The following is a 23,878-nucleotide window of genomic DNA, read 5'->3' as shown; positions in this document are numbered from 1 at the left end:
TTTCTGGGCTTCTTTCAGAAGTCAGGTAAAATGTTGCCTCGTGCAAGAAGCCTTCCCTGACTCCTGGTCTGGGTTTGTGCCCCTCATCTGGCTTTCCACATCCAGCCTTTCTTCCCCTGCCATCATCTTTGACAAATTATTTATAACTGCCACCTCCTTGGTCTCCCCCACTGAGCAGGAACTCCCGGAGGGGCAAGTCTTCCCTTCTCTGTGGCCCCCTTTGTCAAGCACAGGATCTAGCAGGGATGAAAAGTGACCCTGAAGTGTTTGAATGAAAAGCCTGAGGCAGTGAAGGGGAAAGGGAGTATAAACAGTTCTATCTACAAAGCCATTTTTTTCTCTTCCACATCTAGCCTGGTTGGATGTTAGCAAGAAAGAACATTCCCCACCCAAGAAAGGCCTTGAAGGTCAAGCTCAGAGTCATTGACCAGAAGAGGCCCCTGCATGGATCCCCTCCCCCAGATGCTTTCTCTAGGGGTGTTAACGATATAAACCCCTGCCCCCCAGGTTTTCATACTTGCAGAGAAGATGCTCCAGCACATGTTCTCTGCCAGGAGGACCCTCCCTAGCCCAAGGAGAGAGAATCCCCTGGGCCAGGAGCTGCTCTCTAGGATACTCTCATGCAGTTTTCTGCTGGAAGTATCCAGGGAAAGAGAAGATTTTGCCCCAGTCTTCAAGAACCTTCTCTCTGGGGCAGGGGAGAAACATACACTCACACAGTGGCTCATAGAGAAAAAAAATCACAAGGCTTTCCTGTACCTCATCTCTTTTACTCCTCACAGGATCCCTGTGAAATAAGTGGTGAACCCATTTTTTAAATGAGGAGAAAACCTGAGGCTCAGAAAGTCACGCAGAGCAAGGATGTGTCTACCTCCTTCATCACTCCACGGGGATATGTAGTCCAGCCCCTGGCACCTCGTCACCACCAAGCAAATACTGGATGGAGAGGCAGGTGGAGGAGAGGCAGAGCCTTGATTGGAGCCCAGGTCAACCTGACCACATCCTGTGGAGGGGCCTAGAGCAGAGAAATGGTGGAGGGGGGCAGAGGGGGGCACATGGACCCCTTCAGCAGCTGCCGGGCCGCCCAGTGGCAGGAAGCAGGGAGCCATACTGAAAGTCGAAAGTCGATTCTGTGTTAGTCTATCTTGCCTTGCATAGTGAAGAGCTTAGGTATTCAAATCTTTTCTTGGAAATCTCAAGTATTCCATTCGGCTGCCCTCAGAGTTAGGTAACTTTATTTACTCATGCTAAACAGGGCCATTTTCAGAGAGGAAATTATGCAATGTGCTATGCAAATGTCGCATTCCGGGGAGAGCGGGTGTAGAGATAAGTGTGGTCACCAAGGCATTATAAAGATCAGATCACTGCCTCTGGTGGCAGCCTGCGTGTCACTTGATAAGAGGATATGCCATGCTCTACTTGGAATTGCTGCTTCATTTGGATTCTGTTTCTGGGAATTATACTTTCGCCAAGTTGTCTGTCTGTGAACTTTGTTTAGTACAAAGAAGGAACGGGGAATAAAGCTTCAGCAAGTTATAAGAAAGTCCTCGTGTGGACTGGAGCAGTCACAGGGAGCTGCCCCACACATGTCTGGACGGGAAGGAGTGAGGAACATTAAATTCTCACTCTTTGTTCTCCCAAGAACAAAGCCTCTTGAAATTCTCAAGGGGAGGAAAGATGAAGACATGTGACGGGTTTTCTTGGCCACTTTGTGAAAATAGGTCACATTATTTGACTAGACATGGCATGTGCTTTTCAAGAAAAGCAAGAGAAAGGAAGTAACCATGGAAAACCCCTCTTTTGGAAGGAGATGGAGCCGAGCCCACGCCCAGCACTGTCCTGTGGGCACCTGGGACAGAGGGCTGGCCTCCCCAAGCCTTAGGCTTCCATGTCTGAAAACAGCACCAGTACTTTCCCTCCAGTTGGTCACTTGCAGTCAGCCAGACACTGACCCCAGCCAGACAATGACTGTCATTGCTTGAATAATTGCCGAATGAACACCTGACAGACCGACCTACCCATATCAACAAAGTCAGCTCTGACATAGCATCCTTGGTGGCCCCGGAACCCACAGGGTAGTGTCAGATTCTGCAAGGTTTAAGACTCGCTAGAGAGAGCACTCAGTCCACACTCTTCCTGTTAAATTCCTGCTGTTCAAACACAGGAACCAAATAGATTTTTAACAGCGAGGAGATCCTGTAGTAATCACGCCAAGTGTGATCTACAGAAGGTCAGAGTGAATAATCGCATTGCAGGCGCCGTTGCTTCCCTGGCCCTCAGTGTCACAGACAATGCTATGTGCTGGTGACTTTCCTGACAACCCTAGTACGTCGTATTTCCCCCGCCCCCTACCACCGCCAACATTTTATTTTCAAAGAAGTCAAGCATACCACCAAGTTGAATGAATTATACAATAAACAGCCTTATGGTTGTATCTAACATCGACATTCTACTGCTAACATTTTATGCTACTTGATCATCAACCCTTTCTTTCCTTTTTTTTTTTTTTTTTTTTTTTTGGTGCATTACAGAGTAAATTGCAGACCTCAGTACCCTTCTCCCTAAACACATTAGCCCGCATATCAGGAAACAGAGTTATAAAATCCTTTTATTGCCCTGGTCTCCAGATGAAGCATCCGAAGCAAAGTCACGTGCCCAGAGTCAACACAACCAGAAAGTGGCAGAGCAACTCATTCTAGGATTTCTAGAAATCCTAGAGCCAGCCCTAGATCACAGTCTCCCTGGGCCACTGGATCAGCACACGTCCTAATATCCACGTCCCTAATTACTGTTCCCCTTTGCAAATCCGAGGACCAGTATGTTTTTTCCCTTTCTTCTTGGAGGGACCTGACTCCTATGCCCAGCAGTAGAAATGTGCCAAGACTTGCTCTCCATCCAGGAATCCTCGCACTTTACAACCGCCCCCAAGCTGTGCTGGGAAGGAAGGCTTTAGGGAGCTTCAAAGAAGACAAAGTAATTGATTGCTACTGGGAGCAGATAACCCATAAGCTGTCCATGGGTTGATGGAGAAATGGTTACTTAATTTTCTTCAAAGGATTGATCTGTCAGGAGAAGCAGCCAAACTAATTGAGTGTGCTTGTTCGCACCCTAAGTGGGAACAGTTGAGTCTCATTTCTGTTTGGATCAAAGAACGTCACGGGCCGTGCCTGGAGTCTCCCCGTAGCATGCATCAGGCTTGAGAAGGGCTGGGGTTGCTGATGAGAGGCCATCCTCCTTGGGTGGGCCCATAGAACTTACCTGGCCCTGGCCCCTGTCTCCCCAGGACTTTGTTACTTTGGTAGTGGATGTTGTTGGAGTAGTGACATTCAAGAAATGGATTGTGCCTTCCCACCAGGTTTCGCATTGAGGGCCTCACCCTGCTGCCACCTGCCTCTTCCCCTCAGCCCCCCAAAGAGCCAAGCAGAGCCCCATGAGTCATCAGTCGCTTTCCATCCATGCCTTACTGGCCAGTTCTGGCCTCTCCCCTCAGTTGCATTGTGTCATGCCAGGCTGGCTCTCCTGGAGCCAGCATCAAAGCTTTATTCACTGTCACAGAGTACAGTACAGTACCTTCTGCGTCTCACACAGGCCAGTTCCCGGGTGTCAGACAGCTCCAAAGGGCTGCCGTCTGTCTATGAGTCTGAAGGCTCCAGGAGCCCCTGGGTCAGCCTGCCTTGTTCTCCCTGTATCCCTGCTTCTGAACAGCCTGAGGGGAAACACGAATACCTAGGATGAATCTACCCTCCGTGCCAGGAAGAGGAACTCTCAAGGGTGGAAGAAAAGCAGCTTTTCCCCAAGCTAGAGAAGGGCCTAGGTCTGCCACTTGAGGGGGCTCCCCCAAGTGCCCAGTGCGGGGGAAACTTAGTGAGGAAGTCCAGGAGCACACAGGCAGCTTTGAGAAGTCATCCACCGTGAGATCTATGGCCTACCTATTGAGAACTCGAGCCATTTGACTATCGCCCTGCCAGAGCCAGAGCCAAAGCCAGCCAGCACCCTGGATCCTCAAGAGCTAGCCCGGGTCGGGGTACCCCCTTCTCTGGGGGGAAGAAGCATCAGTCCTCTCTGTGGCACCATCCAAATGACTAGAACCCAGGTTACAATCAACTTGTTCAGGTCACATGTTTGCTCTGGCTTCATATCTTGCCATGTCATTATCAGTTGTGTATCCTTAGGACATTCCTTGCTGTCCCGAAATTGTGTCCCCTGCAGTCAGTGATCCCACCTTACAGGATCCCAGGAACGTGACAAGTGGGAGCTCAGCACCTGGCATACAGAAGCACTCCATACAAGTTGTTATGGGGCCAGCAGCAGTCATAAAACTGCTGGAGGGAGGGGTCCCGTATCCAAAACCCAGCCCCGACAGTTTTTCAGTATGTGGCTGTAGAGAACCAAAGCCTGCTGTGACACCAGACCCCCACTGGACAGAGCCATCAACTCCAGGGAGAGTCCATGATCTCATCATCCTAGCTAGCTCTGCGAGGGCCCACAGGCCAGTGTAGTTCCCCTGCTAATCCCAGGCACACCTACAGATCCTGGAATAGAAAGCCAGCCCACTCTCGGACATACAGAGGGAGCAGACGCATGCATTCCTTGCAAAAGCAGTCATGTGACTTTCTGTGCATAAAGCAGTCCCAGTCTCCTGTCAGCTGTGAAGTCTCAGGATGGGGTGGTATTTAGAAATCCCAGGGTGGCCTGCCTTTCACAAGAAGTCTGGATACTCTACCTAAGCCCTTCCTGAAGTCTGGTTAATGGCATGTGCCTGGGAGACTTGGTAGTGTTACACACTTGTCAATCTAAACTCCAGCTGTGGTGATGTTCCAAGAATAGACCCTAAAGCACAAAGTATTGGATTTCAAAGCTATGGAAATTCAGCTGGCCTAGAAATCCCACCATAAGTAAGGATAAAGACTTCGCTTCTAAATGCATTTGGAGCCACCAACGCCAAGAATTAAATTACGGTATTGGCATCCATATTTTATCATGAAGGGATTATTTAAATACAGTGAAAGTCAATCAGCCCCGTTTATCACTCCGTAATGAGCTACAGCCTGTCAGAGGGAGCCATGCAGGAAGGCTCAGCCCGGGGGCTGAAAGGACACTGGTTGGGAAGTCCTCTGCCTCTACATGGGAGGACCTGAAGACAGTAGCATCCCTCCATCTCGTTGACAGATACTTTTTCAGTGCCTGCCGCTACCCAGAACCCCTGGTGGGGAAAGCAGTGAAGAGACTGGCTGGGGCCCTCCTTTCTCAGGCCTTAACATCTAGAGAGGGGGGAGGAAGGAAACGGTAAACGAGATTTGGGGGACTGGCAGGCATTGGGATGCAGTCAGGGGTGAGTCACATTGATGTGGTGGAGAGAGATGGGGGGGTGGGACAACCACGGATGAGGGGTCAGGGCGGGGGCCCCTAGGAGAGGCCATAGGCCTGTGTAGCTCACCTACCTATGACTCCACAGGAGTTCTGAGAAACAACCAAAACCTATGAATCATTTTCCCACTCTGAAGAGCCTTGCTTGCTCTAGAGCCTGTGCTCAGAAAGCATGACTTTGCCCTGGGAAGAAGGGCTCTGCGTAGAATCATGGCTCCGGAAAGTTAGGGTGCTGCCAAGCTCCAGCCACTGCTGGTAAGGGCCACACAGCTTGTGTCCAGGACGCACTCTGGGCACTGCAGGTGGTATGGCTCCAGGCCTCCCTCCAGTCTACTTGATGGCCCTGCCAGTGCTTGGACCTCAGGTTCATAAGGGAGGAACTCAGGACCCAGAGAAGGAAGTGGCTTAAGGGTCACATAGTTACTGCCAGAGCTGGAATTTAAACCCAGGTCTCTCACAGCTCCAAGCCCAAGATGCTTTTACCGAATCTGCACTTAGTGGTGAGGTGGCTCCTTCATGCTTGTTCCTTGTCTTCTCTCTCTTGGCGCCTTAAACTTCCATTGGAAAATGGCTACCTTTCCTTTCCCTTCATCCTGCAAAACACCGCAGAAACTTTCCTCTTTGAAGATGGCCAGCCTTGATCTCTTTCTCCAGACTAGTCTTCTATGACATGTTATATAGCCCTTTGGTGGCACTTGAAGAATTTAGCATTTCAGGTATGATTGGGTACAGCACTAAATTACAATAAATCACAATAATCACTTTTGCAATTCTCAATTGCTGAGTAAAATCCACCCTAAAATGTAGTGCCTTAGAACATCTAGAGTCATTCGTTTTGCTCACAGGTCTATCATTTGCCCAATGGGGCTCAGCAGCACATCTCTGCTCCATGTAGCATCACCTGGGGACTGGCAAGTTGGGCCAAAGGTGTTGCTTTGTCCCTGCAAAGTGTCTCCATGGCTTCTTGGGCTTCCGTACAGCATGGTGGGTAGGTCAGTTCTAAGAACATTTCCTGACTTGCCTCAGAAACCACATAGGATCACATTGACTATAGTCTGTTGGTCCAGACAATCACACAGGCCCACCAAGTTTCCAGGAGGAAGGACCCTGGCACTTGATGGACAGAGGACCACGGTCACACTGTAAGAAGAGTGCATAAGGTGGGGGATACCAGTGTGGCCATCTTTGGGAAGAATGGTCCATAAGAAAACCAATTTCAGTGCCCCTCTGATCCTTTCGATTACATCAGGGAGGTCTCAGATTGGCTCTGGTTTGTCTTAGAACTTCTCTAACTCTTGGTTCTCTCTTATCAAAAGAATTGGCTTTCACTACAGTTTATTTTTTTTTAATTTTTTTTAAAGATTTTATTTACTTCAGACAGAGAGCACAAGTGGCGGGGGGAGGCAGAGGGAGATGTAGACTCCCCACCAAGTAGGGAGCCCAACATGGGGCTCCATCCCAGGACCATGACCTGAGCCAAAAGACGCTTAACTGACTGAACCACCCAGGCACCCCTCAGCCACAGTTTAATTAAAGGATCTTTTTAATCTGTTTTTGTGGTCACTGTATTTATAGTAAATCTAGTTTTTCATTCATGGTAATGATACGACTTTTTTTTTTAAGTAAATTTATTTTAGCAAAATGTGAGTGCTTTCAAGAGAAGAAGTAAGCACAAGCCCTACTATGCTGCTATAGATCTACTCTCTCATGGGTGTACAAATAAGGCAGTTCCTTCGTCTCATGCAGCAAAAGCTTATAAACAGCCTGAGTGGCCATCAGCTGGAGAGCTGCTCAGTCACTGAGAGTCAGCCCTCCAGTTGGAGAGAGTGCAGCTGTGACCAAGAGTGAGGGGGATCTGTGTGCAAGTGTAGCACTAAAGTACATGGTTGTGTGGCACTAAGGTACATGGTTATGTGGCAAAAGCACAAGGCAGAGCATGTGGCATGCTACCCTTTGTGACAAACGAGGCGGGGGGAGTGAGTGTACATACACTTGGAAATACACGGGATAGATGCTAAGAAACTGGGATGGGGGTGGGGAGAACAATAGGGGAGACTTATCACCCACTGTAAAAAATGTCACACCTTTTAATTTGTTCATTTTAAAGGTTTTATTTATTTGAGAGAGAATACAGCAGGGGGAGCAGCAGAAGTAGAGGGAGAAGCAGACTCCTTGCTGAGCAGGGAGCCCAATGCAAGGCTCTATCCCAGGACCCCGAGATCATAGCCCGAGCTGAAGGCAGATGCTTAACTGGGTGGCTAAGCGACCCTGGCACCCCCACACCTTTTTAAATGGGAACATAGGCATGTGTTATACATTGAAAGAGAATGATAATCTAAATATTTTCAAATAAAACAAAATGGCACGTCTTCTCCCTTTCAAATAAATGAAACAAAAGGCAGTGCTGGGGGCAGTAGGAGGGACATGTCCTCTCTCCTTGGAGTGAGGCTCCCCTGGGAGGCGTGCCATGCCTCCGGGGTCCCGAGGTGTGATGGAGACATCTGTCCTCCCACCTGCTCTGCCTATAAGGTGTGGTTGCTCCCCAGTTGGAGACTTGGCCTGCACCGTGTTCCGTGGTCCTGAGCCCCTTGAGGCTCTTCTCAGTAGCTCCCAAAGACACCTGACCCCCACAGGTCTGCCAAACCCGGTGCCAGAGCTCACACATGTCTGGCCGTGCACACCTGTGTACCAAGACGTGCTGTTAGAGAGACCTGGCTTCTTGTCATCGCCCTGTTCATGATGATTGTCACCACCTTCCAGGTTAGGCAGAGCTGGCTAGCGAACAGCTCAGCCTGGTGCTGCTTCCCAGCCCCACTGGGCCCCAGAAGGACTCGAGGCCATTTGTGTAGGAACGTGGAGATTCACTTTTCTCTTTGTTGAATTTTAAGCACACAGATGACATACCTCTTTTTCCTTTGAAAAATCAGAACATAGCATTTAAACTCATGATCATGCCTAGATGGCTCAGATGGTTAAGCATCTGCCTTCGGGTCCTCATCTCAGGTCCTGCATTGGGCTCCCTGCTCAACGAGGAGTCTGCTTGTCCCTCCCCTCTCCCCCTGCTCGTGCTCTCTCAAATAAATTTAAAAAACATTTTAAGTTAAAAAATAAACTCGTGACCTTGACCACCCCCCACACACATACCCTTACTCCCACCTCATCCCCTCCAAAAAAGCAATCATTATTTGCCTTGCCAGATGTTTTCTTAACTGTCTCTTTTACGTCCACATGCTGGAACCCATAGAAAATACACAGCATAGTTCTCTGAGGCTTGATTTTACACAAATTGTGTTCTACTGTGCGTGTCATTTACTGCAACTTGCTTTTTCTGCTCCACGGTATGTTCTTGAGGCTTAACTGTGTTGAAATAGCCAAGGATCTAAGTCCATCCTTGTCACTGGTTTTGCACTGAATGGGTATATGCGTTTTTTTTAGGCTTTCCCTTGTGGGAGATTTGGGTCCCTGTAGACCCGAATCCTGTCAACATCCTTGTTCACATCTCTTGGCCCCCATGTCTGTTTTTTTTTGGGGGGGAACATACCAATTGCCAGGTCATATAGTGTGAAAGTTCCAGTTTAAATAAACAATGCTAATTTGCCCTTCAAAGTAGCTGTGTTAACTTACTCTCCTACTAGCAGTGTTTGAGAATGTCTGTTTCTCTGTGTCCTCATCAACACCTTTTTCCCAGTCAATAGGTAGAAGGTGGGATCTTGTTTAAATTTTTTCCTGTTTTCTTGTGAAGTTGAGCACCCCTGTGTGTGTTCATTGGCTGTCCCCATTCCCTTGTCTGTGAATGGCCTGTGGGAGTCATTCACATTCATTGCAGGATCTTTTGGCTCTTAGAGATACTTTCTAATAGTTTCACTGAGTCTGTAAAATCATTTGTTTTATATGGGTTAAGCTTCAGTTTTGATGTGATCAGGTTACCGGTCTCGTGTTTATATTTTTTTTGTATGTGTTGATTCATTTTTTTTAAAAAGATTTTATTTATTAATGAGAAAGAGAGAGAGGTAGGGACATAGGTAGAGGGAGAAGCAGGCTTCCCGTGGGGAGCCTGTTGTGGGACTCTATCCCAGGACCCGGGATCACGCCCTGAGCTGAAGGCAGATGCTCAACCACTGAGCCACCCAGGTGCCCCTTACTTACTTTTAAAGAAATCCTTCCCTTAAGGTCACATGGATGTTCTCCTAAATTGTCTTCTGGCAATTTTCTGTAAAGTTTTAAACTGGAATCCTAGGCCCTACCCCTTTTAATGTGAAGTTGGTGAGGGTGGGACCCAGCTGATGGAGATGGGCAGCGGGACCTGGGAAATGCCAGCGCATAGGCCACAGGCTACTCCTAGGAGTCAGTCAGGGAGGCTCCTGAGGCCGTCCCGCCCTGAAGGTTCTCCTCTTGTCCTAGTACCTCAGCACTGGCATGGCTCCTCCATCTTGGAGCAAAATCCAGGGCACCAGCAGGCATAGGACTAGACTGGGTAGGCCTGGTTGCCTGTTAGGCAACCCTCCGCTGGGTCATCCTCCACCCAAGACACCGTGGCCATCCAAAGATGAGCACACAGGCCCGGTCCCCAGGCCTCCAGATGGAAATGCCCATAGCCACTGTGGGAGCAGCCGAAGGTGAGGAAGGAGTTCCCCGAGATAACACCGAGAGGCCCACAGATGAGCCCCCCCAGTATTCCCTATTCTCCCTGGAGGAAGCCTACTTTGTTTCTCCTTAACTGCTGGAAAGCTTCTGAAAAGCCAGAGAGGCTCCCTCACTGCAAAGGTCCTGGCTCCCTGGGGATACTTGCCTTTTAGTTTTCTTATGAAATCTCTCATGGGGGTTTGATGTCTCAATTGCATTTCTGAAAGTTGTTCCGCTTTGGGGTTTTGTCCTTCCTTTTTTGTTCTTAGTGGCAGAGAGGGTGGGTCTTCCCTCCCCCCCTCCCCCCCCACCCCCCCCCTCCGCCCCAAGCCCTTAAGCTCCCTAGGCTTTATGAGAGGGTTGCCTTCCTGCAGACCCTACTGTCAAAACAAACCCCATTGACACCGACACCTGACACCCACCCACGGCTTTCTTGCTTTCTGGTCACATTCCCAGGGGCATTGTCTTCTGTAAATGTAGAGAAGAAATCCTAGGAGACTGCTTAGAGAGGGGAAGGGGAGGAGAGAGGAGAGAAAGGGGAAAAGAAAAAGCATCCTTGATAGTTTTGTTTTCTATTTAGAAAGGTAAAGATTGCCATTAAGAAAAAAGCTTTAAGTACTGAGTCAAGAAAACAAACTGTGCGTGCCACAGAGAACATGCTGGTAAGAATGAGTAGGCTGGCTTCACTTCTGAATACGGAGGGCTACTTGTCTTCCAGTAGGGTACTCATTGGACATGCTGGATGACATAATTTTTGGAAATCGTTTAAGGTACTTGGCTGGGTTGTTGGGAAGGGGAGGAAGATTCCTGCCACAGTATAAGAAGAAAGTACCACCCGGAGAGTTAATCCTGCCCAGTGCTGGTGTTTGCCTCCGGGCTGCTGGCCTTGAAGCCCTTTAAAGCCCCAAACAGATTAGCTTTCGGAGGGTTAGACCGAGCTGTATTTGGGGAGATAGTACTGAGAGAGGAAGGAGACTTGCCTATCCTCTGTAGATCTGAAGGCAAAAGTAAAAAGGGTGGGGGTGGGGGGTGTCCTTGGGGACTACTGGGCCCAAGTCTGTCATCACCTGTGTTTGGAGCAGGATTTCTACCTTCTGTGTTACCGTCCCTCCCCTCCCCCACCCCACCCCCGTACATTTAAGCCAAATATTTGGTTACAGCGCTCTCGAGAGAACTCACTGGGGTGACACAGGTGTCTCACACCCAGTGCAGTAATGCACAGCTGTAAATTTGCTAAAATTCCTACACCTGTACACCTAAAATGGGTGCATCAACTATAACTCTAAGCTGCTTCAGAAAAAAAGCCCACCTACCATTCTTCTAATCAGAAAGTTCTAATGTTTCAGTTTTATTTTCTGCACTTGTATTTTTTCTGTAAGGGACACTTTTTTTTTTAATATAGCAAAATCAGAATAATACAGTTTTTATCCTTCTTCATTGCAAATTTCAATGTCTCTTCCAAGGTCATTGCAGTTACTAGTAAATAGGATTTTTTTAACTTAGGTTTTTCATACATCATTTTTTAAAAAGATTTTTTTAAATTTATTTTAAAGAAAGAGAAAGAGTGCACTCAAATGGGAAGGAGCAGGAGGAGAGAATCTTCAAGCAGACTCCCTGCTGAGCACAGAGCCCAGTGCGGTGCAGGGCTCAACCCCAGGACCCCGACATCATAACCTGAACCGGAATCAAAAGTCAGCTGTTTAACTGACTGAGAACCCATAAAAGATTTTATTTTTAAATAATCCCTACACCCAACATGAGGCTCAAACTTAAAACCCTGAAATCCAGAGTCACATGCTCCACTGACTGAGCGAGCCAGGCGCCCTGAGTTTTTAATCTATATTTCAAAAGTACTTTTTTTTTTCTTAAAGATTTTATTTATTTATTCATGAGAGACATAGAGAGAGAGAGGCAGAGACACAGGCAGAGGGAGAAGCAGGCTCCATGCAGGGAACCCGACACGGGACTTGATCCCGGGTCTCCAGGATCACGCCCTGGGCCGAAGGCAGGTGCCAAACTCTGAGCCCCCCAGAAATCCCCCAAAAGTACATCTTGAGTACCTTCTCATTTTAAAATAATTTCAAGGAATACATTGGTATATGATCCAAAAATTTAAGGTCTCCCATTGACATACCCACACCACACATGCACTCCCACCATCAATTCTCACTTCCCTTTCCATAGGCAACCTCTGTTCACAATTTGGTTAAACATTTTTAAATGGGTATATAATTTTACATTTGATAGGGGAAAAATCATGATTTTTTCCCTATTTGGGGATATTTAGGTTGTTCCCTGTTTTGGTTTTCTTTCTTTTTTTTTTTTTTTCTTTTTAAACATGGGACAGAGGATTCCATTGGAGGAAATACAGAGCAGACCATAGATTTAATGGTCCTATATTACTCTGGTGATGTCAAAGCCATCAAGGACAGGTCCTAAATTAGGTATCGAATGTGGGCATAATTTCCAAGTAAGAAAAGGGGTCTGGCATACAGGCAGGATTCTATGTTAAATGTTTTACCAATCTGTTCTCATTTAAAGCACCAAACATCTCAAGAGAAGAGAGATTATTCCCATTTTACAGATGGAAAACTGTGGTTCATAGGGGCCATGTGCCTTGCCCAAGATCATACACCAACTAGTGCAAAGCTTGGCTCAAAGCTGCCAGACGCCAGATTGGAATCTTGGTGGTTCTGTAACCAAGCAGGGGACTCTTGTTTTCCTGTCTTTGCTTAATTTAGGCACACACTGTCATAACTGTCAACCACCATTTGTCTACAAGGAAGCACTGAAATGTTACAGGGATTCTCCATTTGTTTTTTGTTTGTTTGTTTTTTGTTTTTTTTAGCTACAGCTTGAGTGCTTCATGTGCAGTAAACATTGTACTAATGTTTTATGTACTTTATTCAGTTATCACTTTGAGAGGGGTATGCGTTATCCTCATTTTTCAGATGAGGAATATGAAGCCCAAAAAGGTTTAAAAAAAAAAAAAAAGTTGTCCCATATGACTCAGAGGAGGGACTCAGTCCCAGGTGTGTGTGACTCCAAGCCTGGGCTCTGGCCAAACTCTGCTGCCCAAGAGAACACAAGTCTGCCTGAGGGCCTGTCTTCATCAGGCTGGGTCGCCAGACCGAGCCTCATTTTGTTCTCCCTCTCCTTCTCCCCAGACAACAGTGACCTGATCGCGTGCACGGTGATCACCAAGGATGGCGGCATGGTCCAGCGATTCCTGGCTGTTGACATTTACCAGATGAGTTTAGTGGAACCCGATGTGTCCAGGCTTGGCTGGGGAGTGGTCAAGTTTGCAGGCCTCCTGCAGGTATGATGGCCAAGGACTCTGGAAGCTGTTCTTGGTTGGCTTACACACACACACACACACACACACACAGGAATCATCTCTATGGTTAATTTTTGAGGATACAAAGAATACGTGGAGAGATTATGATTGAAAAAAGTTAAAATACTGCACAGATAAGGGTCAAGTGTGCTTTGACCCAAACCCTCAGTTCTTAAACTTTCTCCTGCATTGTCACTATGGTCCTTCTGGAGCTGGTGCTCTGCCAAATGCACATATAAATACAACTACATGTACTGTTTATAAACATTGTGTATACATACTTGAGAGGGTGTGTGTGTATGTGTGTTATAGTGTCACATTGAACGTATTCTAAACTTTTTTTTTTTCCACTCAGTATATGTCTTGGAACTTACATGTTAGTATATGCAGACTTACTAGTATTCTTTTAACTGCTGTGTGACCATACCAAGGCATAGTTAGCTAGTGCCCTGTGGCTGGGGCCAGCGTTTTACTTTACACACAGTGCTGCCATGAACAGAATTGTCCTTAGTTCTTGAGCAAGGGATTCCCTAGGCGGCTATTGCAGTGTTCATAACTGCTGCCAGATTCTTCTCTAAAGGGATTGTTGCCACCAGCAATGTATGAGAGTCCCCTTGTCCTCACCCCCTTTCTAGCAGAGATGGACTCTAAATTGCCAAACACCAAGTCAGGACCTGGGTTTTTCTTAATGTGTGTCTGTCTGATGGGCGACTAATGCCAGCTCATCAACTGAACAAAGCAAAGAACCGGAAGTGCTGAAGACAGCTTTCCAGCTCCTACCCCCTGTCAGACACACACACATACCCTCCCCACCCCCATCCAGTCCCTGAGTGTCTAGCCAACTCTTCCTGGCCTGAGGCCTGCCCTGCTCTGAGGCAGCCCGTTTCCCTGCTGGGCAGCCTCTGGTTGCTGGCAACGTCTGGCTCAGGCCAACCCACGTCCACCTCTGCACAGTGAGACCTGCTGGCCGCATCCTACTCTCTGAGGGAGCCACCCACGTGTTTGAAGATACAACTTTTTCCCCCACCCCCTTCCTTTTCCATCCACGTCTTTCCATTTAAAAAATCTCTTTTACAGAGGGTGATGTGAGAGACTGTATGAAGAATCCTTCATTTAAAAAAAAAAAAAAAGACTTACATGTAAGAGGTTGTCCATTAGGTGACTTACTGCTTCTTATTTATCTAGACTTAGGATCAATTTCCTTTAGAATTTAGTGTCAGGAGAGTGTTTTTCTCCCTCAAAGGATTAATACATGTCCTCCATCAGACAATGAAAGGCCCATAAACCTTTCCTTTTGGTCGACTTCCAGTAGTTACTATTTATTTGTCAGGCCGTTACTGTGTGCCAGGTTCTCCACTTTAAATGTGTAGTAGCTCATTTAATCCCCACGGCAGCCTTCCGAGGCAGATATTCTTCCCAAAGAGCCCGTGCCAGATTTAACACCTACAAACAGCAACCATCTCACCTTGGAAGTCTTTTTAGCATTTTCCCCACCTCCTGTAGCACATCCGACTTCCACATCTACCTCCTATCTCATGCCTTTATCGTGTGACACCTCAAACTCTTGTGGGAAGCAGATTCTTTACATATAATCCATCCCAAGGTTTTAGATGAGATCTGTCCTTAGCACACTTGCTGTGCGTGAGTTTTCTTCTGCATCTTTCAAATGCAGCTTTCTTCACATGCCTGCTAAAGGGTCCTCCCTGTCCCTTTCCCAGGGCTAGTATTTTCCTTTAGGGACTGGAAGTTCTTCAGACACATACAAATGGGTGCCAGGATGCCCCTTCTTAAGAGAAGCCAGGAGGAAGCTGGTCAGTAGATGTGTGAATATATCTAAGATCACGTCAGATGGCGATAGGCATTTTGGTTTGCTATCTGTAGTTTCTTAGAAGTCATCACTGCTGGTGTCCGACTGTTTGAGTCCCCATGACCCTCTGATGAGGCTGGGGTACCCATTTATCCATTAGCTTCCTCAGGTCCTCATGGGTAGGATCCCAGCCCCTGCAGCCAGCACAGGGTCACTTTGAGTATCCTCTCTGTAAGGCTTGGTCTGATTTGTGCCCACCCTTGACTCAGGCTTGGGAGGCTGCTCCTTTGGAGCAAAAGCAAAATTGAATTTGGCGACCTCTTTCTTGATGAGACACAGATCCCACAGCTTCCAAGTTGCTACCCTCCTCCTGAACCCCGCGAACACCCTTTCTTTTGCCCCTTCTCCTGTAGGACATGCAGGTGACCGGCGTGGAGGATGACAGCCGCGCCCTGAACATCACCATCCACAAGCCTGCATCCAGCCCCCACTCCAAACCCTTCCCAATCCTCCAGGCCACCTTCGTATTCTCGGACCACATCCGCTGCATCATCGCCAAGCAGCGCCTGGCCAAGGGCCGCATCCAGGCAAGGCGTATGAAGATGCAGAGGATAGCCGGTGAGTGGCCGGCTCTGGCAACTTCCTTGGAGCCCTCAGGCTCTCACATTGTCCTCTAGAAGAGGACACACGTGGCTTAAGAGTTCATTGGGTTTTGGTGAAAGGACAGGGAATCCGCTCAGAATTTCCCATTTCCCCCTGTATTTGGTATCTAAAAAGTTTCTAGGGCTGCATGGAAGAGAAGGAGAACCCTCCCTCACCAAGAGGCCATGAACATATACAGGCATCAGTGGGAGACAACTGTTCTCCTACACACAGGAATCTTCTAGCTCATATTTACAAAATGCTTGCATATTCCTCTTAACCCTTGAGATCAATAGGGTCTGTTCTGCCCATTTCTCAGAAGAGTAAACTGAGGCTCAGTGACTTGCCTGGAGTCACACAAGCAGCTGGTTAGCAGACCCCAGACGCAGAACTTCTGACTGTAAAGCTCATCCCTTCCCCCGCCCCCTCCAGCTGTCATGAAAGGCGGCCCTGCTTGGCAAGGGGCCATGATGACCTAGCACTAAACTCAGAAGTTGTTGTATGTGTCATAGGCACTGTGGTGGATTTGTGAGGAGACCTAACGCTGCCCGGTGCAGGGAGGACCCCACTTTCTTAGAAATCAAGGCACAAAAATGAGGTGTTCCATTCATCAGGGCTGACAGCACGGCATTCCCCTGGGGAATGGCTTTCTATCAGCTCTTCAGACTATAAATAGTCTTTCTCCAGACACCAATGCCTTTCAGTCCAAGCACCGATGGTCATGCCGGTGTGGTTGCTGGGAGGATTTCCAGCTCACTTGGGGAGGAGGGGCGCTTTCTAAAGGGATTACCTAAAAATAAACACTTGGCGGGCTTGGGTTCTGGACATTACAGATTCGGGTATTTACTGCGCGTGCCTTGTTGATTTGCCCAGGCCTGCATCCCATGCAGTCCTCGTTTCATTTCTCACTTAGTTGAGACTTGGCCTGTGGAATCATTACAGAAGCGTTTTGTAATGTGCAAAGTGACTTAAATCATTCAGTCTTTTCCCTTAAGATTTATTTTCAGAAGGTGTTTTGTTGTTATTGTTGTTGTTTTAAATGTAAAGCAATTTCTCACCGCTGGCACAAAGGCTAAATATTTCATTTCAAAGTTGAGAATTATGCCGTAAAGTGGCTGTTAGAACTAATGCCTTGGGTATTCCTTCAATTGATTGTAAAAAGCCGCTCCAAATTGCTATATCATGAGATTTGTTTATGGAAGGGAAGACAGCGACTGTGACAGATAAACACATGCTCATCAATACCCACTCACACACGCAGATATGTTCTCCCTCACACTCTCTTCGCCATGAGCATGCACATACGTGAACTTTCACGGCACACCTGGCCCCATTTGCTTTGTGGTCTGAAATTGCACCTGTGGCTATGCCCTGGCAAGGGTCTGTTGCGTGCGGAAGCCAAGGATCCAAAGTGGGGACTGGCCAGCATCCATTTCTGGATCTCCCACTAGGCACTGGTCAGGTTTTGAGCTCAGGCAGAAAGGACCTTTGGGGTCCTGCCAGTCTCCCGCCGGTCTCCACAGTTCGAGGCTGCCGGCTGCCTGCTTGGCACTGTCCAAGTGACGCGCCTAACAGAGCCGCGGCCACTGCGGGCTACAGCCCACCCCGTCCAGAGCCCCGTCACCCACACCCCCGGCCCACGCGATGAGCATGAACCCCGGTGTTGTTTGAACATAGCCCTCCTGGACCTCCCGATCCAGCCGACGACCGAAGTCCTGGGGTTTAGACTTGGCTCCTCCTCTTCCACCCAGCACCTGCCTTTCCGTTTCTACGACCAGTGCCGCCGGGGCAGCAGTGACCCCACAGTACAACGCTCTGTGTTTGCATCCGTGGACAAGGTGCCAGGTAAGCCACCCCCAACCCACGCCGCCTCTCGTCCCCGGCTGGGGGCTCCAGGGCTTGCTCTCTGTTGAGCCTGCATGAGCCAGCTTCCTTTCCCCTGAGTCCGGTCGGCTAGAAGCACCCGTTTCTTAGAATTCGTTAAAGTATAGCCCACGATGAAACACAAGCCCTAGAAATAAATCTTGGCTTTCTCTTTGGTGTTCTGCTGCCTGGGTTTGGTTTTCCAGAGATTTTTTTCCGGGGATGTAGAACTTCTCAGAATTAAGACTAAGAAGTTTCTTGGAAATTTCTTGGAAACACTTAGATTGTTAGTAATTGAGGTCGTGGGGGAGTAGTCTCCTTCTCCGTGTGTGATGACTAGTGAGACAGTCAGTATGTGTGGTTCCTCTTCCAGCCACTGAAGAAGTGAGAGCTCAGAATGGGCTGTGCCAGGGTTTTCCATCCGGGAGCTAGGAGCACCTCTTCCCCCTCTCTCCAAAGCTCATCTCGAACCACCTCCCCCGGCCCCTCCCAAAAAAGAGAAACGTGAAGGGAAAGTTCGAGGGCAGCTTTGCTTCCCCAGAAGGGCCAGCAGGCTCTCCCCTTCCTCTTCTGGTGCATCCACCTCAGATAAATCCGTGATCCATGTATACCTGGATCCCTCAAAACAGAACCTCGCCCTTGGTTACAGTACTTCCAAAAGTTGGCCAAGCTGTCCCCTGCAAGCGTTTAGGGTTTTGAACTCCAATTGATATGTTGCAAAATGTTTTTGAAAGCAGTTATGGATAGAAGAACAGCTATTGATTTAAAGTGCCGCCATAAGGACCTGTTCAAAATCAGTGTCCTTCGTTTCCTTCACTCCGTGATTTATCCTATATCTGTTCTTTGACTTCATTACTTAATCTTACAAATATATATACTGTGAGTATGTGATATTTTAAAACCTAAACAGGATGTGATAAAAGGAGAAATACATCAACTTTGCCCTGGAAGTAATCACTGTTAACGGTTTCTTACTTCTCCTTCCAGAAGTGTTCATTTTATGCTGTGTATAAATGTCTGTTTTTACACATGGGATCATACTACATAGGTAATCCTGCACCTTGCCTTTTCTTTTTTCACTTAGTGTTACATGTTAACGCATATAGATTGACTTCGTGCTAGTTAATGATTAACTCTTGTATGATATTTTACTGAGTGACTGGACCAGAAAATCTTTTAAAACATGTTGCATTGATGGACATTTGGGTCATTTCCAGCGTTTTGCTTTCCAATGTCATAGTAAACATCCTTGAGGCGCCTTGGTATAACTCTGCAAATCTTGAGTGTCTGTGGGATAAATTCTCAGTGGTAGATCTGCCGGGAGGCTTTTTGTCTCAACATATGTAGTCCCAACATGCACTCTGGAAAAGTGTGCCAGTTCATGCTGCCACTCCCTGCCTGTGACTGTTTTCATCCTTAAAACCAGCCTTAATCTAGAAGACCAATTGTTGGCACCGCCTGTTTTCAGCTATGAAATGTGAGATAATTCTGCTACTCCAGGTCTGGAGCATTCTTTTTTTTTTTTTTTTTTTTTTTTTTTAAGATGTATTTATTTGAGGGGGAAGTAGGGACAGAGGGAGAGGGAGAGAGTGTTTCAGGCAGACTCCTTGCTGAGCATGGAGCCTGACATGGGGCTCGATCTCACAACTGAGATCATAACCTGTGTTGAAACCAAGAGCCAGCCACCTAACCGACTATGCCACCCAGGCGCCCCTGAAGGCTTCTTTATTAAAAATTGTCCAGGTAGCTTTGTCTCCTATAGAGATGGTTTTTAAGTAAATATAAATGATGACCATGAGTCTAGGTTAAATACAGATTGGCTTGGTAAGAAATCATTCCTTTTTCTTTCTTTTGTTCTTTTTTTTTTTTCTATACGCAGTTATAACTTACATTTCTATAAGCACTTCTTTGTGATTTTTGTAATTGAGATATAATTGACATAAAACATTATGTTAAGAAACCATTTCTTAGTGGTCATTAGTGTTTCATATCAGGAATGAATGGGTTAAGGAGGAAAAACCCTGGCCTTATATTCTATTCCATCCTTTTTTGGAACAAGGCAAGTGTAAATAAATAAATAGAGCCAAATGTCACATTCTTCAGCATCTGCATAATCTTCTGTTTGCAGAAAGCTTCACAATGCCTGATTGCTAACTTCTCCTGCCCTGCCTGGGCTCCAGGGGAGAAGTGAGGTCATCTAGTGCTGGGGGTGTGATCCTGTCTACCATGGCCTGGGCCTCCCCAGCAGGGGGGCTGGCATAGTTAAAATGCTGGAATGCTTACAGTCCTGTTGTTGGCGCCAGGGTTGGGGTATTTGAGGTTGAGCCATTTGGGATTGTGGCAGGGCAAAGGTAGCTGCTGAAGCTGGCCATCTGCCCCTTGCCTGTCTCTCACTTTTGACAGCCCTTAGAAGTGCCACTCAGGTATGGTGAGGAGATGACTGCTCTGGGCCCTTGGGGAGAGAGGCCTTGCTGCCTTCCTTGCACTGGCCTGGGTTGGAGTTGTGACCTAAAGAGCAAATAAAATCCCTGAGCCTCAGCATGACTCAGAGAGAGGAGAGCTCTCCCCACCCTGCCCCTCCTTACCACCTGCTGTCTCAGTAGCCTTCCCCACAGTCACCCAGCATCTGGAATCATCCTTGATCTTCCTCATTCCCACCCCATCCCCACTGGCCTTTTCTGCCTCTAGAGTGCATCACGTCTTTTCTCCCTGGCCACCAGCCCTTGCTCTAGATTATGCAGGAGCATTTTCACTGTTCTCAGGCATCTAGCCTCACCTCTTCTTTTTTGGCCAGAGGGATCTTTCTAGAACATAAATCACATCCCATCATACCCCTCCCTGCAACCCCTCTAGCAGCTTCCCATTGCACTTGGAAGAAAATCCGAATTCTCACTCTGGTCTAGTGTGGTTGTTGTGAGATTGGCCCCAGCTGGTCTCTGAGATGAACAGCTCCCTCCCACTTCCTTCTGTCTCCTACCCTAGCTATACCAGCTCCTGCTGCTAAGTCAATGCTTCTCAAAGTTTTGGTGTCAGGACCCCCCTTTATACTCTTAAAAAAAAGTTTTAAGAATCCTAAAGAGCTAGAATTTATATGGATTATATTTATTGATATTTCAGGTGATACAAATTAAAACTGAGAAATGCTTTAGCTGTTTACATATTTATTTTTAAAATAAAAATAAACCACCACATGTAAATGTAAATAACATAGTTTTTTTCATGAACAACAACTCTGTTTTCCAAAGCAAAAAAGGAAAACAAAAAAAAAAAAACAACCAAACTTCATGTTTTATATTTTTGCAAATCTCTGTAATATCTGGCTTAATAGAAGGCAGCTGGGCTCCTGCATCTGCTTCTGCTTTCAATCCATTGTCATAGCATACATTGTGTGGCCCCTAAAAATCTCCTTCATATACTCCTGGGAGAGTGAACGTAAAAGGAAAATGCTATCTTACTATTTTTTACATGAGTAGTTCTGACCCTGGGAGCCCCTCAGGGTTCCGCAGGCCACACTTTGAGAACCATTCCTCCAAGTTACTGGGCCTTCTCCTGCTTTAGGGCCCCCTTATTGAATAGTCTGCCTCGGATCTGTGTGTGGCTGCCTCCTCTTACGGCACAGGCCTCAAGCCACAGGCTGCCTCCTCTAAGAAGTCTTTCCTGATTCACTTCTCCTTCCTCTACCCCATTAGCTTGATTTATTTTCCCTGCAATTCCTTACCTGGATGACATATTTGGGTATGTGGCTGTGGCCTTTCTTCCACACGAAGAACGTCACTTCCATGGGGACATGATCTGTCCTGCTCATTGCTGTATCTCAGTGCCTAGCATGGTACCTTCCTTCAGTATTTATTAGATGGAGAATGAGCCCGCACTTGTGCTCTGCACAGCCTTAGAGCAGCTCCCACTAAAGCCTTCCGCCTGAGTGAACACTGGGAAGATAAAGTTCTCTCTGGGGTCCCAGCCCGTGGGCTGTTTAGTCTGCGGCACTTGGGCTAGGGAAGAAACACCAGGGAATGGAGACCCCAGAAGATCTTAAGCATTCTTCTGCTTCATTTCTGTCACCAGAGTGAACAAGATGTACATCCGGGGTGGGCAAGTGCACCCACGTGATAGATTTCGCTTGGTTGCACTCAACTGAATTTCCTAACCCTCACCTTGGAAATTTTCACAAGCCAAAGCATGGGGCCACAGGGGGTCCATCGGAAGCATGGCCTCGGTTGGCCTCTGATGCTTGGCAGCCCACAAGTGCCACCTTGCCATCCCTCCCCACTTTGGGAATAATCTTGCTCTGTGTCCCTCACCATAGGCCATACGGCTGCAAAAACCCCAGTCTGCGTAGGATCCTCACTCCTCCCTGGGGGCTAATTAATAGTGAGAAAACAGTTCTGCTTGCCTGCCTTGGGGAAACTGCTAAAGAAGCTGGCTCTGTTAGGACATACCTTCCGATTTCATCTGCGGGCCCAGGTGGCTGTTACAGAGCAGTTTGTTTCCCCCCTTTTCAAGCTGGAAATGATTATATTTGAAGAAAAGGTATCTTCCATTTTCTTGCAAGAGATACTAAAGTAGAATATAAATCAAGGGCTCTTAAGTGACTAGCCACTTTGGTATATTTTTCTTCTTCCACTGGGCTTGGAGAGGAATCACAAGTTCTGTTTGTTAGCCGATTTTATGTTCATGGCTCTCGCCCCTGCAGAACGTTCTGCTCCCCGATGGTAGAGGCTTGGGTGCGTGACTGGCTAGTGCCAAGAGGGTCACCAAGAAACAGCGTGTCCAGGTGCACAGGCACGGCCAGATCTAGCGTCTGACTTTGGGATACAGCCTTCCATAGTTAGTGCCCTCGAGGACATGTGCCACCAACCCACGGTGACAGCTGATTGCTGGAATCTGCCAACGGAGGCAGGATGTCCAGAACTAGACCGCAGAGGCATCTCTCCACAAACACCAAGTGGACCAGCCCACCCCCAAGCAGAAGCTGTTCCCAGAAGTGCCCGTGGGAGGGCATGGGCAGCGGTCTCTAGTCACAGGGCCAGGGCTCTGGCCTTACCTCCCAGGGCAGCCTCGTCCCCCATGCTAGGTTCCTTCTGGCCCAGAGGCTGTTCACAGATGTTCACCTGGCATGCTGGTCATGGTGACATGGAAGGGGGCACAACACCACAGTCCCTGTTGCTCAGGTCTTCCCCTGCCCCTCCCCATTCTAATCCAAACTTCTTCCTGGAGCCTTCTGTGTGGCTGGTTCCTTCTCAGCATTAGGATTCCACTCAGATACCTCCTGGGGAGGGGGTGCCCTCTGCTGGGGACCCTGACCCACCCCCAGGCCCTCTTTGTGTGGCAGGTGGCTTTTATTTGTTTACATGAGGGAAATTCACATAACATAAAACCTTTTGAAAGGATATGGTTCAAAAAAAAAAGAAAAAAGAAAGAAAGGATATGGTTCAGTGGCATTTAGTACATTTGCAGTCTTGTGCTACCACCGTCTCTGCTAGTTCCAAAATACTTTCACCACCCTTCTCCCCCACCAATAAAAGGCAATTCCCTTTTTTTTTTTTAAAGATTTTATTCATTTATTCATGATAGACCCACAGAGAGAGAAAGGCAGAGACACAGGCAGAGGGAGAAGCAGGCTCCGTGCTGGGAACCTGACGTGGGACTCGATCCCGGAACTCCAGGATCGTGCCCTGGACCAAAGGCAGGTGCCAAACCGCTGAGCCACCCAGGGATCCCCCCCCCTTTTTTTTAAAGGCCATTCCCATTGAGCAGTCGCTCACCATTCACCCTCCCTCAGCCCCTGGCAACCACTGCTGTGCTTTCTGTCTATGGACTTAACCTATTCTGGACATTTCATATACATCATCCATTGCATAGCCTTTTATGTTTGGCTTCTTTCGCTTAGCGTCATGTTTTTGAGGTTTGTCCACATTATAGCATGTGTCAGAGCTAGCCATTGTGTGGATAGAACACGTTCCACTCATCCATTTTTTCACCCACTGACGGCCACGCGGCTGGTTTGCACCTCTTGGCAAGTACAGACAACACTGTGAGTGTGCTTGTGGAAGTTTTTATCTGAACACCTGTTCCCAGTTCTTTGGAATAGCTACATCAGAATGGAATGGTTTTCCCACTATCTTCAGAGCCCTTGCCATTGGCTGAAGTTGGCCCATTGGTTTTCCTGTCTGGTCACTTGCCCTGCTCTTGCGTGGAAGGCCCTGGAGTCCCTGTGTGGCTCGCCTTCAGCTGCTGAT

The 23,878-nt window shown here is 47.7% G+C and overlaps 1 protein-coding gene across 10 annotated transcripts in view; it reads left to right on the top strand.

Annotated features, from left to right (window-relative positions):
* CLEC16A (C-type lectin domain containing 16A) overlaps positions 1–23,878 on the top strand; it is a 196,460-nt gene that overhangs the window by 127,537 nt on the left and 45,045 nt on the right. For 6 of the 10 annotated variants that reach the window (XM_049111391.1, XM_049111390.1, XM_049111389.1 and 3 more), the window contains exons 19-21: positions 13,158–13,309; positions 15,548–15,752; positions 17,454–17,621. In XM_049111391.1, the coding sequence (XP_048967348.1) occupies positions 13,158–13,309; positions 15,548–15,752; positions 17,454–17,621 (525 nt within the window). The remainder of the gene's footprint in view (positions 1–13,157; positions 13,310–15,547; positions 15,753–17,453; positions 17,622–23,878) is intronic. The other 4 variants (XM_049111396.1, XM_049111398.1, XM_049111397.1 and 1 more) reach the window with 2 other exon arrangements.

This window comes from Canis lupus, chromosome 6 (assembly GCF_003254725.2).
Source record: "Canis lupus dingo isolate Sandy chromosome 6, ASM325472v2, whole genome shotgun sequence".
Taxonomy (NCBI): Eukaryota; Metazoa; Chordata; class Mammalia; order Carnivora; family Canidae; genus Canis; species Canis lupus.
This window is presented reverse-complemented; position numbering and strand designations above follow the sequence as displayed.